Here is a 14596-nt window from a genome sequence, read left to right on the forward strand (position 1 = left end):
ATATTACAAAAAAAGGGGATCCTACAGAGTTCTCTATTTGTGCTTTTTAATATTGCATTAACTAGATTGACTTACAAATTACTGTACACCAGGGAGTACTGTAATTACCTAACGTTACATTATTATTTTCCATAACAATTTAGACCCCTCCACAATATTAACCCGACGTTAAAACAGAACTAGCTATTTATTGATTAGCAATTGCCGAATCATGTAACATTAGCTTAATGCTAAAAAGACAGGTTACTATCACATTCTGTAACAGACAAATAATTTCATGTAGGCTAACGTTACCTACCTGCTACCTCTGTCTTTTTCTCGTTTCTCCCCTTCTTTTCTCCCCTGGGCACCTGACAGTTTTGTCCGTTTTGACATCTTATGTTGATTTTTTTATGTGGTAACGTCCAAAAAGAGTCATGATACGGGAAGGGAGGGGGCGCACCGTGCCGGGGGATTGATTGATTGATTGAGACTTTTATTAGTAGGTTGCACAGTGAAGTACATATTCCGTACAATTGACCACTAAATGGTAACACCCGAATAAGTTTTTCAACTTGTTTAAGTCGGGGTCCACTTAAATTGATTCATGATACAGATATATACTATCATATATACTATCATCATAATACAGTCATCACACAAGATAATCACATTGAATTATTTACATTATTTACAATCAGGGGTGTGGAGCGGGTGGGGGGTAGGATATGGACAGCAAGTAGTGGACATATAGAGAGAGAGAGAGAGAGAAAGACAGCGAGAGAGAGAGAGAGAGAGAAAGAGAGCGAGAGAGAGAGAGAGAGAGAGAGAGAGAGAGAGAGAGAGAGAGAGAGAGAGAGAGAGAGAGAGAGAGAGAGAGAGAGAGAGAGAGAGAGAGAGAGAGAGATCAGAAGGCATAAGAAAAAGTATCTGCATTTGATTGTTTACATTTGATTATTAGCAATCCGGGGAGGGTGTTAGTTTAGGGTTGTAGCTGCCTGGAGGTGAACTTTTAGTGCGGTTTTGAAGGAGGATAGAGATGCCCTTTCTTTTTATACCTGTTGGGAGCGCATTCCACATTGATGTGGCATAGAAAGAGAATGAGTTAAGACCTTTGTTAGTTCGGAATCTGGGTTTAACGTGGTTAGTGGAGCTGCCCCTGGTGTTGTGGTTATGGCGGTCATTTACGTTAAGGAAGTAGTTTGACATGTACTTCGGTATCAGGGAGGTGTAGTGGATTTTATAGACTAGGCTCAGTGCAAGTTGTTTAACTCTGTCCTCCACCTTGAGCTTCCCACTTTAGAGAAGTGGGTATGAGTGAGGTGGGATCTGGGGTGGAGGTCTAGAAGTAACCTGACTAGCTTGTTCTGAGATGTTTGGAGTTTAGATTTGAGGGTTTTGGAGGTGCTAGGGTACCAGGAGGTGCATGCGTAATCGAAAAAGGGTTGAACGAGAGTTCCCGCCAGAATCCTCAAGGTGCTTTTGTTGACCAGAGAGGAGATTCTGTAGAGAAATCTCGTTCGTTGGTTAACCTTTCTGATTACCTTGGTTGCCATTTTATCACAGGAAAGGTTAGCCTCAGAATGGAACCTAGGTAGGTGACCTCATCTTTCCTGGTGATAACAATGTCACCCACTTTTATGGTGAAGTCATTGACTTTCTTAAGGTTGATGTGGGACCCAAACAGGATGGATTCTGTTTTACCCAAGTGTATGGATAGCTTGTTGTCAGCGAGCCAGGTGCAAGTTCTACACAGCTCAGCACTGAGGATTTTCTCCACCTGTGACTTGTCCTTGCCGGATACCAGCAGGGCAGAGTCATCCGCAAACAAAAACAGCATGACCATGCCGCAGTATTTGCCCGCGTCCACCTCATGTTTGATGTGGTCGGTCAGATAGAGAAGACATGTGTCAGTTGAGTGGTTAGTTCTGAAGCCGGATTGGAATTTGTACATGAGTTTATTAGTGGCAAGGTAACTATCGACCTGTTCATAAACTATTTTCTCCATTACTTTCGAAATGGAGCTGAGAATAGAAACAGGTCGGTAGTTGCCAGGTTCCAATTTGCTTCCTTTTTTAAAGAGGGGAGTTACTCTTGCTATCTTAAAATCTTTTGGTACTTGGCCTTGTGTAATTGATAGGTTTATTATGTGCGTGATGATCGGGGCAATGATGGAGGCAGAGTCCCTGAGGAATCTGGAGGGAATATTATCAAGGCCGGTGGCCTTGTTAGGGTGGAGCGCGCTCAATTTTTTAAACACCTCATCAGCTGTGACCATTTCTAATTTGAAATCATCGTTGGATACTCCCAGCCCTCCGTAGAAGGCTTTAATGTGTTCAACACCAAAGCGACCAGAGTGGCGGGACAGCTTGCCGACAAGAGCCGCGGCTATGCTGGTGAAAAAGATGCTAAGTCTGCTAGCTACCTCCATTTTGTCTGTAATGATTAAAGATTAAAGATTAAAGTACCAATGATTGTCACACACACACTAGATGTGGTGAAATTTGTCCTCTGCATTTGTCCCATCCCCTTGGGGAGCAGTGGGCAGCAGCGGCGCCGCGCCCGGGAATCATTTTGGTGATTTAACCCCCAACTCCAACCCTTTGTTGCTGAGTGCCAAGCAGGGAGGTTATGGGTCCCATTTTTATAGTCTTTGGTATGACTCGGCTGGGATTTGAACTCCAACCTACCGATCTCAGGGCGGAGGGAGTCACCCTCCTTGATGCTGATGTTGGTGAGTCTTGTTTTAAGTTTCTGGCTGCAACCAGGAAGCTGGTTGTTGAGAATTTTCCAGAGCTCACGTGGCTTATTTGTGTTTTCCTCTATTTTGTCGTTAATGTAATTTTTTTTAAAGGATTTAATCAGGTTGGTTATTTCTTAATTTATTGCATTGCTTTTTGAGAGTTGAAAGGAGTAATTTGAGGTTGATGTTATTGGGTTGTTTATCTACTTCTGTTTTACATTTTTGGTATTCAGAGTATTTTCTGTCTCTGTCTTTAATGGCAGCTAATAGGTCCGGATTCATCCATGGTTCCGAGCGGGCTTTGATCCTGACTGTTTTCATGGGAGCCATGTCATTTAGTATCTTTAGGAACGCCGTTTTGAAGCGATCCCAAGCAACATCGGCCAGGTTGCTCGCGAGCACAGGGGTCCAGTCCCACTCATCTAATTTTAAATTGAAATTGTCATTGGAGTATTTTTTGAGGGATCTGGATTGGGCTGTTATGTGGCCATTGGTTTTGGGTTTAGCTATTTTGCGGGTGCAGAAGGTTAGATAGTGGTCGCTAAGACCACAGATCATGACCCCACTATTTTTTATTTTAGGCCGGTCTGAAGTGAGAATGAGATCTATGGTTGATTGGGTGGAATCACACACCCTTGTGGGTAGCGCTATTAGCTGGGAAAGACCGTGCAGATTACAAAACTTGCTGAAGGATCTGAAGACAGGCGCATCTTTGCGTTGAATATCTGTGTTCAGATCCCCAGTTATAATTTTCTCCACGTTGTCTGTCCCTGCCAAGCATTCTTCCAAAGCCCCATAGAAATCACTCTGATTAGGGGGTCTATAAACAGTCCCTATTAGTACCGGCTTAGCGTTTTTAAATTTGATTTCCGCCCACACAGATTCCAGGTCATTGTGGTTATGATCAGTGCGAGTTATGTATTTTATATCTTGGTGAATATACATACAAACGCCCCCACCGTGTTTATTCCTATCCTTTCTGATAACCGAAAAGTTTTCTATTTCTATCTCTGAGTCAGAAATACTTTGATCAAATTTGGTTTCAGAGAAACACAACATTTTTACCTTCGTGTTGAGGAACATTTCTCTGATTTGGTCGAGTTTGGCTCCAGAGAGGCTGTTCACATTAAGGTGGATGATGTGTAGTCCACTGGAACCAAAAAGAGCATCAGACTCCGCTGTGTTGTGGTACTGACCAGAAAAGTTCTTGGTTGTTATTGCTGTTGAAGTTGAAGAAGAGAAGGGAGAGACAGGAGAGAGAGAGAGAGGCATCTTCCTCCAGGTGAAGGGGGAGGGAGGGGGAGGGGGAGGGGCGGAGTTGGAGAGGGGGAGAGGGGGAGGCCAGGTAGGGTTGCTGGGGGTGGATTTCCTTTTGCCTGGCTTTTTTGAGGACAAAGAGAATAACGAAAATGTTTTTGTAAAGGCGCCTCTAAATCCAGTGTATTCCGCGTCCTCGACCGTCGTGGACCGGGGAGAGGCCGCGTGGACCCCCGCCATCTCGTGCAGTTCCCCGCCATCATCGATGACTGGTTCGCCGTCCACCGCCGCCGCTGCGTCGTTCACCGCCGCTGAGTCGATGTCTTCTCCGATGACTGGGTCGTCCTCCACCGCCGCCGCCGAGCCTCCGACCGTGTCAATGAACGGGGCGAAGTCCTCCGCCGAGCCGCCGATCGCTGGAGCACAGGTGAGCTTGAGCTGAGATGAGCCGGTAGCCGAGTTAGCTTCGATGGCGACGCTAGCAGTAGCATTGCTAGTCTTCGCCAGTCGGGACAACATTAACCGTGTTGTTGCAGGTCCAGGGTTGAGTTCAGTGTCTCCTGATAGTAGAAGTAATAGTAGTATTATTGACTTTCTGTCTATCCTTCCAGTCAGGGGCATGTTCCCTTTGCCTCGATGGCCAGTCAAGCACGATGCTAACACGTTAGCTCCAAAGCCAAGGTGCTTCGCTGATGTATTGTCGTGGAGATAAAAGTCACTGTGTATGTCCATTTCGCGTTCTTGACTCTCATTTTCAAGAGGGTAAAGTATCCGAGGAGGTTTAAAATATAAATCCGTGATCCACAGTAGAAAAAGGAGGAAGTGTGGGATAATCCGAGCAGTTGTTTGAATTCCCGATCGGGAGCGAAAGAGAGTGCTCTTTCGTCTAATATTAACAATATTAACTATATGTGTTAAACATGCTTGCATTATCATTAAAGGGGGCGTAATGTTGTAACAAATAATATTTCTATTAAATAGGCTTTACTTTGCATTTTAATTAACGTGGGATTATTTTATGTATTTAGAAATAATAGTACCAACTTTTTTTTTATTTTTTATTTTTTTCCTCCTCCAACATTTGTGGCACTGGCGTGGCGCTCCCTGATGGAGGGCGCCCTTAGCATTTGCCTATACGGCCTATGCCACGGGCCGGCCCTGCTTACAATGAGCAAAATACGTAAATATTAAATGTTATTAAAAATGTGCCTGTTACTACATTACATTTATATTTACATCATGTATGTAAAACCTTAGTGGAGGTAATTGGATGTTTTTTAGAGGCTCTGTACGCAAAATTGAACGGCTCCCATAAGCTCCATTGTAAGCAGACTTTTATTTACGTTTATTTAATATTTTTAATGCATTAAAAAAAATCCATCCGTCGTCATGTATTTCATAATGATTGTGAACGATAGGCAAAATTCCAAAAAAAGTGCAGTTCCCCTTTATGTAGTCAAGAGGAAATAAGCGTCATGTGTGCAGGTGGCTCCATCCCATGACCCAGAAACTAGGCACTACAACAAAAGGCAGATAGGCAGCAGCAGAGCTGCCAGATCATGTCATAAAGCCCTCTAAATAACCATCCAACTAACAATGCTCCATTTACATTCTGTGACTTGAATATTAACCAAGAATTAGTGATATTGTTATTATAAGCGCTAAAGCAGACAATCTATTTATAGCGGCACTGTAATCAGAGAGAGGTAACTAGCTCATGCTGCTTTTTTGACATCAGCTGGTGAGCTGCTTTCTCGCCTCGAAGCTTGTGAAAATTTATTCTAAATCGTAAATCATGCCTTTCACCTTGATACTAGAAGGATGCAGACATTATTCGACAAGTAGGCTCCATTGTAAGCGGACTTTGGATCTCATTAATTTGATATTTAGAATGCATACAAAAAGAAAACCATATGTGTGCTTGTCTTACATAAGGATTGTGAATGATTCCAAAAAAGTGCAGTTCCCCTTACAATGGAGCCTATTGGAGTCGCTCTATTCTGCCTACAAAGCCATTAAAAAACATCCAAACACCTCCATTGAGGTTTTATATACACACTGCAAGTACATATGTAATGTAGTAACGGACACATTCATATTAACATTTATATTAATTTCAAAAACGCATCACTACGTTCGCTTTTTTCTTCAACATCACTGATTATTACTCACTGCAGACTTCATGACAGCCAACAAACATAATAAAACATCACTTACTGTACAAGGTCTGCTGTCGTTAGGATGCCGACTTATAGAATCTTGTTGTATTCCTGTTTAGATGAAGAATGACTCATAATCCTCGCGAAGAAAATGGGGGTAGAACCAAGCGTCTTCTTGTGTTGTTCTCACCATTTCAGGGTCTAAATTGGCTGTCAAAGTGTACCAACTTGGAATATTACGTCCTCATCCTTCTACTCGCCAGGTGAGAGGCATGATTTATGATCTATAATAAACCTCTACGAGCTCCGACGCGAGAAAGCAGTGCACCAGCCACAGATGTCGACATAGCCACACAAGCTTGTACGGCGCCGCTATAAATAGTTTGTCTGCGTTAGCGCTTATAATAACAATATCACTAATATTTGGTTAATATTCAAGTCTTGAAATGTAAATGGGAGTATTGTTGGTGGTTTTTGGATGGTTATTTATTTGGTTTTATGGGCAGAATAGAGGCCCTTTCATTGGTTGCGCTGTGAACAGACTTTTATTTACGTTTATTTACAAGTTAGAATGCATTATAAAATACATCCGTCGTTTTGTCTTTCATAATGATTGTTAACGATAGGCAAAATTGCCCAAAAAAAAGTGCAGTTCCCCTTTAAGCTGTGTACATTGAAACAATTCACTAATAAATATTAAATGAATAAACAAACTGAAACAAAACAAAAAAATGTTGTTTAGGATGTATATTTTCTGCTGGATCTACCCTTTTTTTTTTGCTGCAGCTGTTACATATACTGTAATATTGTACATGGTAATTGGGATTTGTTATATATTATGTAATAATATAATATAATAATAATAATTTAATATATCAGTATATATTATATACTATATATATATATAATATGTAAATATTATATATATGTTATATTTTATATTGCCACTATGGTACATTTTTAGTCTACTTTATACCTTTTGTTTTCGCCCTCTTTTTGTGCACTTGTGTGCATGATCCTTTCCAACCTTATCCTTTCCATCCTTTATAACTGAGCTACTGTGTGGAACAATTTCCCATGTAGATCATTAAAGTTTGTCTAAGTCTACGTCTAAAATAAAGAAAAATAAAGAAAAAATATGCATAACTCAAATTTTAAACAAATCTATTAGTGGACCTATAAAATATATTTTTTTAAATAAACAATACTGTGTTTTTATTTCAAGACTTTTTAAAATTCTTTAACATAATTTGTATTTCATAAATTAAATCATTTAACAACTTAATTAAATGAACATTCCATGATGATGTGGCACATTGTGTTGTTATTTTTATCTAATTAATTATTTTCTTGTTATTTAACAACTTTATTTTAATGCTGCAGCCCATTTTTTATATAATGTTTTTCTTAAGTAATGTAACTATTATTTTTTCCATTGGGCATAAAATGCTATAAAAATACTTATTACACTAATACAATTACAATAAAATGAATCATGATTAAATAATCTAATTGTTATGAATAAATAAAGTTGTCTTATTTTAATATAAATAAAAATTATCTAAAATATTTTTATGTCAAGGCGTCATCATTTACTTAGAAGGTAAATAATAACAATAATATAAGTGCATGCAAACACAAGGAGTCAAATGTAGAGGGTTTTATTACATGAAGATTAGTACTTACAAAACTTCAAGTAACAATTCTTAGGATGACAAGTTAGATGTGAGTCTGCCTTCACGGTCACAACCAAATTTCCATCTCTTAAAAAAACACATGATTACACTGCTGGTGCCAAGTGTGCACTAAACAAAGTGTGAGGCTGATGACAAATCAACAACACAACACACTCTGCTACATTGGAAATGTCTAAAACATGCGTATGTGTGGTTTTGGGGCAACCTTTCACCAAACTACATTTGTTTGATATCTTTTTTTCTCCACTAACTTCTACAAACAACTTTGTTTCTTTCTGACACTGTCGTCATGACAACTACGTTAACACTAACCCTGCCACCCAATTGTGGGCACTACATATGGAACGATACAGTATATATTCCAAAAATTGAAAAAAACACCACCACCTTAATGAGGTTACTTCAAAAGCATTCTCCAGAAAACACATGAAAGCATCACAACATGTAAAAACAGGTGTGGGGAGCATGTATGTGTGTGTGTGTGTGTGTGTGTGTGTGTGTGTGTGTGTGTGTGTGTGTGTGTGTGTGTGTGTGTGTGTGTGTGTGTGTGTGTGTGTGTGTGTGTGTGTGTGTGTGTGTGTGTGTGTGTGTGTGTGTGTGTGTTGAATGTATGAAATAATAGCAAAAGTGAAATTCTACCTTGAAGTGTACATCACATAATCACAATCACAAACTTTAGGAAACACATTAGAGAATTCACAGTGCAAGAATGGAGAGGATTTGGTGTCCAGTGACTGTTTAAGACAGGGGTGTCCAAAGTGTGGCCCTCAGTCTGGTTTTTATTGGCCCTTAGGGAATATTGTTTATGTAAAATGAAGATAAGAGAAAAAGATACCACGCTAGCAGTAATAATTAGTAAGCTATCTTTGATAGCTTCTCATTATATCTCAACCCACAATAGTGAAACTTTAGTGTTTAATAAGATATCAAACATAGTCATTTTTTTCTGTAGTGGCCCTTGTTTGGACACCCCCCGGTTAAGAGGTTTGATCATAAACGGGCGTGACGAGGGGAGGACTTTTACTTGGCGTTGGTGGAGGTGCTGAGCATCTTGCGTATGGCCTGAGCGATGGCGTCGCGATCGATGCCGTAGATCTTGAGCAGCTCTTGAGGTTTTCCGCTGTGCGGGACGTGAGACACGGCCAGACGATGCAGACTGAAGCCCGACTCGTTGACCACCGCTGAGCAGACGGCTTCCCCAAGACCACCTACGGGGAAAAAAATATATCATGCAAGATGTCCGCTAACACGCCGTCGTAGGAAATTAACGTTTCAAGAAGGAAATATACGTTATTGTACCCAACATACATATTAAATAATTTACTAGAATTGAATAGAACCCAATGCAAAACACTTTAAAAAATGTCATAAAAAATATGCAAATATATAGACTATTTTTATTTAATAAGATTTACCAGATTAAATTGCAGTGTACTTGACTGTAAGTGCAGTGAGGATAGTGTTATTAAATAGATTTTAAAATATATAAAAACAATTATAGAATAATTAAAAAAAACATAAAATAGAACTATGTAAATAAAGATGATATGTTTATCAAAATGATTTACCAGAATAGAATTCCTTTATTTTAATTGCAATACATTTGACTATATACGGTACGGTGAAGTGATGTTAAAATAGCTTTATTCCAAAAATATAAAGAAATAAAATATATTATATGAAAAAATATATATATACATATAAATATACATATATATATATATATTAATTTAAAAAAAAAAGTAATTTACCAAGCATGTGCCATGTTTGCAACTATATACACATTGTATTAATACTATAGTGCAGGGGTCACCAACCTTTTTGAAAGCAAGAGCTACTTCTTGGGTAGTGATTAATGCGAAGGGCTACCAGTTTGATACACACTTAAATAAATTGCCAGAAATAGCCAATTTGCTCATTTTACCTTTAACTCTGTTATTATTAATAATTAATGATATTTACACTTAATTGAACGGTTTAAAAGAAGACAAAACACGAAAAAAATGACAATTACATTTTGAAACATAGTTTATCTTCAATTTCGACTCTTTAAAATTCAAAATTCAACCGAAAAAAAGAAGAGAAAAACTAGCTAATTCCAATCTTTTTAAAAAAATAATTTATGGAACATCATTAGTAATTTTTCCTGATTAAGATTAATTTTTGAATTTTGATGACATGTTTTAACAAGGTTAAAATCCAATCTGCACTTTGTTAGAATATATAACAAATTGGACCAAGCTATATTTCTAACAAAGACAAATCATTATTTCTTCTAGATTTTCCAGAACAAAAATTTTAAAAGAAATTCAAAAGACTTTGAAATAAGATTTAAATTTGATTCTACAAATTTTCTAGATTTGCCAAAATAATTTTTTTGAATTTTAATCGTAATAAGTTTGAAGAAATATTTTACAAATATTCTTCGTCGAAAAAACAGAAGCTAAAATGAAGAATTAAATTAAAATGTATTTATTATTCTTTACAATAAAAAAAATAAATTTACTTGAACATTGATTTAAATTGTCAGGAAAGAAGAGGAAGGAATTTAAAAGGTATATGTGTTGAAAAATCCTAAAATAATTTTTAAGATTGTATTTTTTCTCTAAAATTGTCTTTCTGAAAGTTATAAGAAGCAAAGTAAAAAAAATTAATGAATTTATTCAAACAAGTGAAGACCAAGTCTTTAAAATATTTTCTTGGATTTTCAAATTCTATTTGAGTTTTGTCTCTCTTAGAATTAAAAATGTCGGGCAAAGCGAGACCAGCTTGCTAGTAAATAAATACAATTTAAAAAATAGAGTCAGCTCACTGGTAAGTGCTGCTATTTGAGCTATTTTTAGAACAGGCCAGCGGGCTACTCATCTGGTCCTTACGGGCTACCTGGTGCCCGCGGGCACCGCGTTGGTGACCCCTGCTATAGTGTATATTTTTTATTATCATTATTTTCCTTGGCTGATTTGCTGTTAAAATTGCCACCTAAGGTTGAGATAATTTTTTTATTGCCAATTATTAGTGTTATTAAAAAGGCCCATATTTTCTTTTTGATTCCACATATACTCTATGTATATTTGTAGATAATACACATTATTTTTGTAAGTTTATGTTCTTTACTTGTGTCTTAAATTTATGCATTGTATTTAAGTACTGTGGTTATGTACTGTACTTATATACTGTATTGTATGTTATGTATTTATTTACTGTATTTAATTACTATATGATGCACTGTATTTATTTACTGTATTTATGTATTGTATTTAAGTACTGTTTTTATGTATTGTGTAAAGTACTGAATATATGTAATATATTTTATATATTGTATTTATGTACTGTATGTATGTACAGGATGTAAGTACTGTATTTATATACTGTATTTATGTACTGCATTTATGTATTTTATTGTATGCATTGTATGTATGTACTGTATTTATATACTACATTTAAGTACTGCATTGCATTTATGTACTGTATTAATATACTATATTTCAGTACTGCATTGCTGTACTGCATTTAAATACTATATTAATGCACTGTATTTATGTATTGTATTTAAGTACTGTATTTATGTACTTTATTTAAGTACTGTATATTCTATATTTATGTACTGCATTTATGTATTATATTGTATGCATTGTGTTTATTAACTAGATTTATATAATATATTTAAGTACTGTATTGATGTACTGCTTTTAAATACTGTATTTATGTACTGCATTTAAGTACTGTATTGATATACTGTATTTATGTACTGTTTATAAGTAGTGTGTTTATGTACTGCATTTACAGTTTGTACTGTATTTAAGTACTGTGCTACTGTATGTACGTTTTGTATTTATGTACTGTATTTATATTCTGAATTCATATACTGTATGTAAGCATTATATTGTACAGTATGTACTGTATTTAAGTACTGTAATATATACTGTAATTATGTATTATATCGTATGTACTGTACTGTTTTTGTGTGCTGCATTTAAGCACTGGATTTATGTATTACATTGTACAATATGTACTGTATTTAAGTACTGTATTATATACTGTAATTATGTATTATATTGTATGTACTGTACTGTATTATATACTGTAATTATGTATTATATTGCAGTGTTTTTCAACCTTTTTTGAGCCAAGGCACATTTTTTGCGTTGTAAAAATGTGGAGGCACACCACCAGCAGAAATCACTAAAAAAAACTAAACTCAGTTGACAGTAAAAAGTCGTCGCCGCAATTTTTGGATATGACTTTAAACCATAACCAACCATGCATCAATATAGCTCTTGTCTCAAAGTAGGTGTACTGTCACATCACACCATGACTTATTTTGACTTTTTTGCTGTTTTCCTGTGTGTAGTGTTTTAGTTCTTGTCTTGCGCTCCTATTTTTTGGGGTATTTTCGTGTAGCAGTTTCATGTCTTCCTTTGAGCGATATTTCCCGCATCTGCTTTGTTTTAGCAATCAAGAATATTTCAGTTGTTTTTATCCTTCTTTGTGGGGACATTGTTGATTGTCATGTCATGTTCGGATGTACATTGTGGACGCCGTCTTTGCTCCACAGTAAGTCTTTGCTGTCGTCCAGCATTCTGTTTTTGTTTACTTTGTAGCCAGTTCAGTTTTAGTTTCGTTCTGCATAGCCTTCCCTAAGCTTCAATGCCTTTTCTTAGGGGCACTCACCTTTTGTTTATTTTTGGTATAAGCATTAGACACCTTTTTACCTGCACGAAAAAGCATAAGACACCTTTTTACCTGCACACTGCCTCCCGCTGTTTCCGACATCTACAAAGCACCTACTGATATGGAAGAGTATAACGTGGTAAGTCTGCCGATCTCCAGACAGTACAGAAACTCAACAACAACACATCATTTGCAGACTATAATTACTGGTTTGCAAAAAATATTTTTAACCCAAATAGGTGAATTTAGATTATCTCCCACGGCACACCAGACTGTATCTCACGGCACACTAGTGTGCCGCGGCACAGTGGTTGAAAAACACTGTTATATTGTATGTACTGTACTGTATTTGTATACTGTATTTGAGTACTGTATTTGAGTGCTGTATTTATGTATTACAGTATATTGTATCTACTGTATTTATGTATTATGTTGTATTTACTGTATGAAAGGGGAACTGCACATTTTTGGAATCATTGTGAAGTATAAATGTAATGTAGTAACAGGCACATTTATAATAGCATTTAATATTTACGTATTTTGCTCAGTTTAAGCATACGCGGCACATTAATTTAAAAAACGCATCACAACGTTCACTGAATATTGCTTACTGCAGACTTTATGAGAGCCAACAAACATAATAAAACATCACTTACTGTACAAGGTCGGCTGTCATTAGTATGCAGATTGCTAGGATGTTCATATATTCCCATTTACATGAAGAATGACTCATAATCCTCACAAAGAAAAGGGAGGTGAAACCAAGCGTCTTTTCGAGACGTTCTTGCCTTTTCCGAGTCTAAATTGGCTGTCAAAGGGTACTAACTTGTCGGAATACATCCTCAGCCTTCTTCAATCCAAGTGAGATGCATGATTTATTATCTGCAATAAACTTCCAGGGAGCAGGGAAGTGACGAAACAGCTGACTACTCGATGATGTAAACATAGGCACACAGGCTCGTGATCACGGCGCCGCTATAAATAGTTTGTCTGCGTTAGCGCTTGTAATACCAATATCACTAATACTTGGTTAATATTCAAGTCACAAAATGTAAATGGAGTATTGTTGGTGCTTTTTGGATGTTTTTTTTATTGGATTTTATGGGCAAAAAAGAGGACCTCCCATATGCTTCGCAGTAAGCAGACTTTTATTTATGTTGTTTACAAGTTAGAATGAATGAAAAAAAAAAAACATCTGCCCTCAGGTCTTTCATAATCATTGTGATGATAGGCAAAATTCCCCAAAAAGTGCAGTTCCCCTTTAAGGGACTGTATTTAATTTATGAATTAGATTGTATGTACTGTATATATGTATTATATTGTATGTCCAGTCAAGCGTGTGGCATCCCAATGAGAGCTAGCTGCCTGGGCAGACATAGTGCAGGGCGCGTCTGCCCGTGCTATGTAGGTCACAAATGCTCCTGCAGGCACATGCTGAGCTAAGGAAAAGTGACAGCACGCTGCCTCTCTGACTTTCGATACCTTGTGTGCAACGAGGCCACGGTGCAGCCCGCCAATCGGAGAATGCCAGCACATCGTGTCTTATTCTGAAAGCCAATGGCGGCGTGCCAGCGCAACACACCAGAGGATGCTGGTTCGATGCCCTGACTGCATGCACACATGAATCCGCTACCATACAATAAACAATAAACATTACCTTCATAGTAATGGTCCTCCACAGTGAGGATTCTTCCTCTGGTGGCACGCGTGTGCTCGATGATGGTCTTGGTATCGAGGGGTTTGATTGTGAATGGATCAATGACACGCACAGATATCCTCTCTGGATCAACAATGGAGGACATACAGGAAAAGATGGTTCAAATATCTTGATTGGCGACATATATTAAAAAACCCAAAACCCGTGAAGTTGGCACGTTGTGTAATTCATAAATAAATACAGAATACAATGATTTGCAAATCTTTTTTAACTTCTATTCAATTGAATAGACTGCAAAGACAAGATATTTAATGTTTGAACTGAGAAACTTAATTTTTTCACTACCTCCACAGTTTCCAAAAACAATATGAAATGTGGACTCGTCAGACCACAGAACACTTTAACACTTTGCATCAGTCCATCTTAGATGAGC

The 14596-nt window shown here is 37.3% G+C and overlaps 1 protein-coding gene across 3 annotated transcripts in view; it reads right to left on the reverse strand.

The window, feature by feature from the left end:
- Nucleotides 1–8305: 8305 nt before the first annotated feature.
- Nucleotides 8306–14596, reverse strand: part of tkta (transketolase a) — a 34908-nt gene continuing 28617 nt past the window's right edge. For all 3 annotated transcript variants that reach the window (XM_062052549.1, XM_062052557.1, XM_062052541.1), the window contains 2 exons: nt 14164–14286; nt 8306–9043 (listed from right to left, as the gene is read on the reverse strand). In XM_062052549.1, the coding sequence (XP_061908533.1) occupies nt 8856–9043; nt 14164–14286 (311 nt within the window). In that variant the 3' untranslated portion in view covers nt 8306–8855. The remainder of the gene's footprint in view (nt 9044–14163; nt 14287–14596) is intronic.

Source organism: Entelurus aequoreus, linkage group LG01, assembly GCF_033978785.1.
Source record: "Entelurus aequoreus isolate RoL-2023_Sb linkage group LG01, RoL_Eaeq_v1.1, whole genome shotgun sequence".
NCBI classification, from domain to species: domain Eukaryota; kingdom Metazoa; phylum Chordata; class Actinopteri; order Syngnathiformes; family Syngnathidae; genus Entelurus; species Entelurus aequoreus.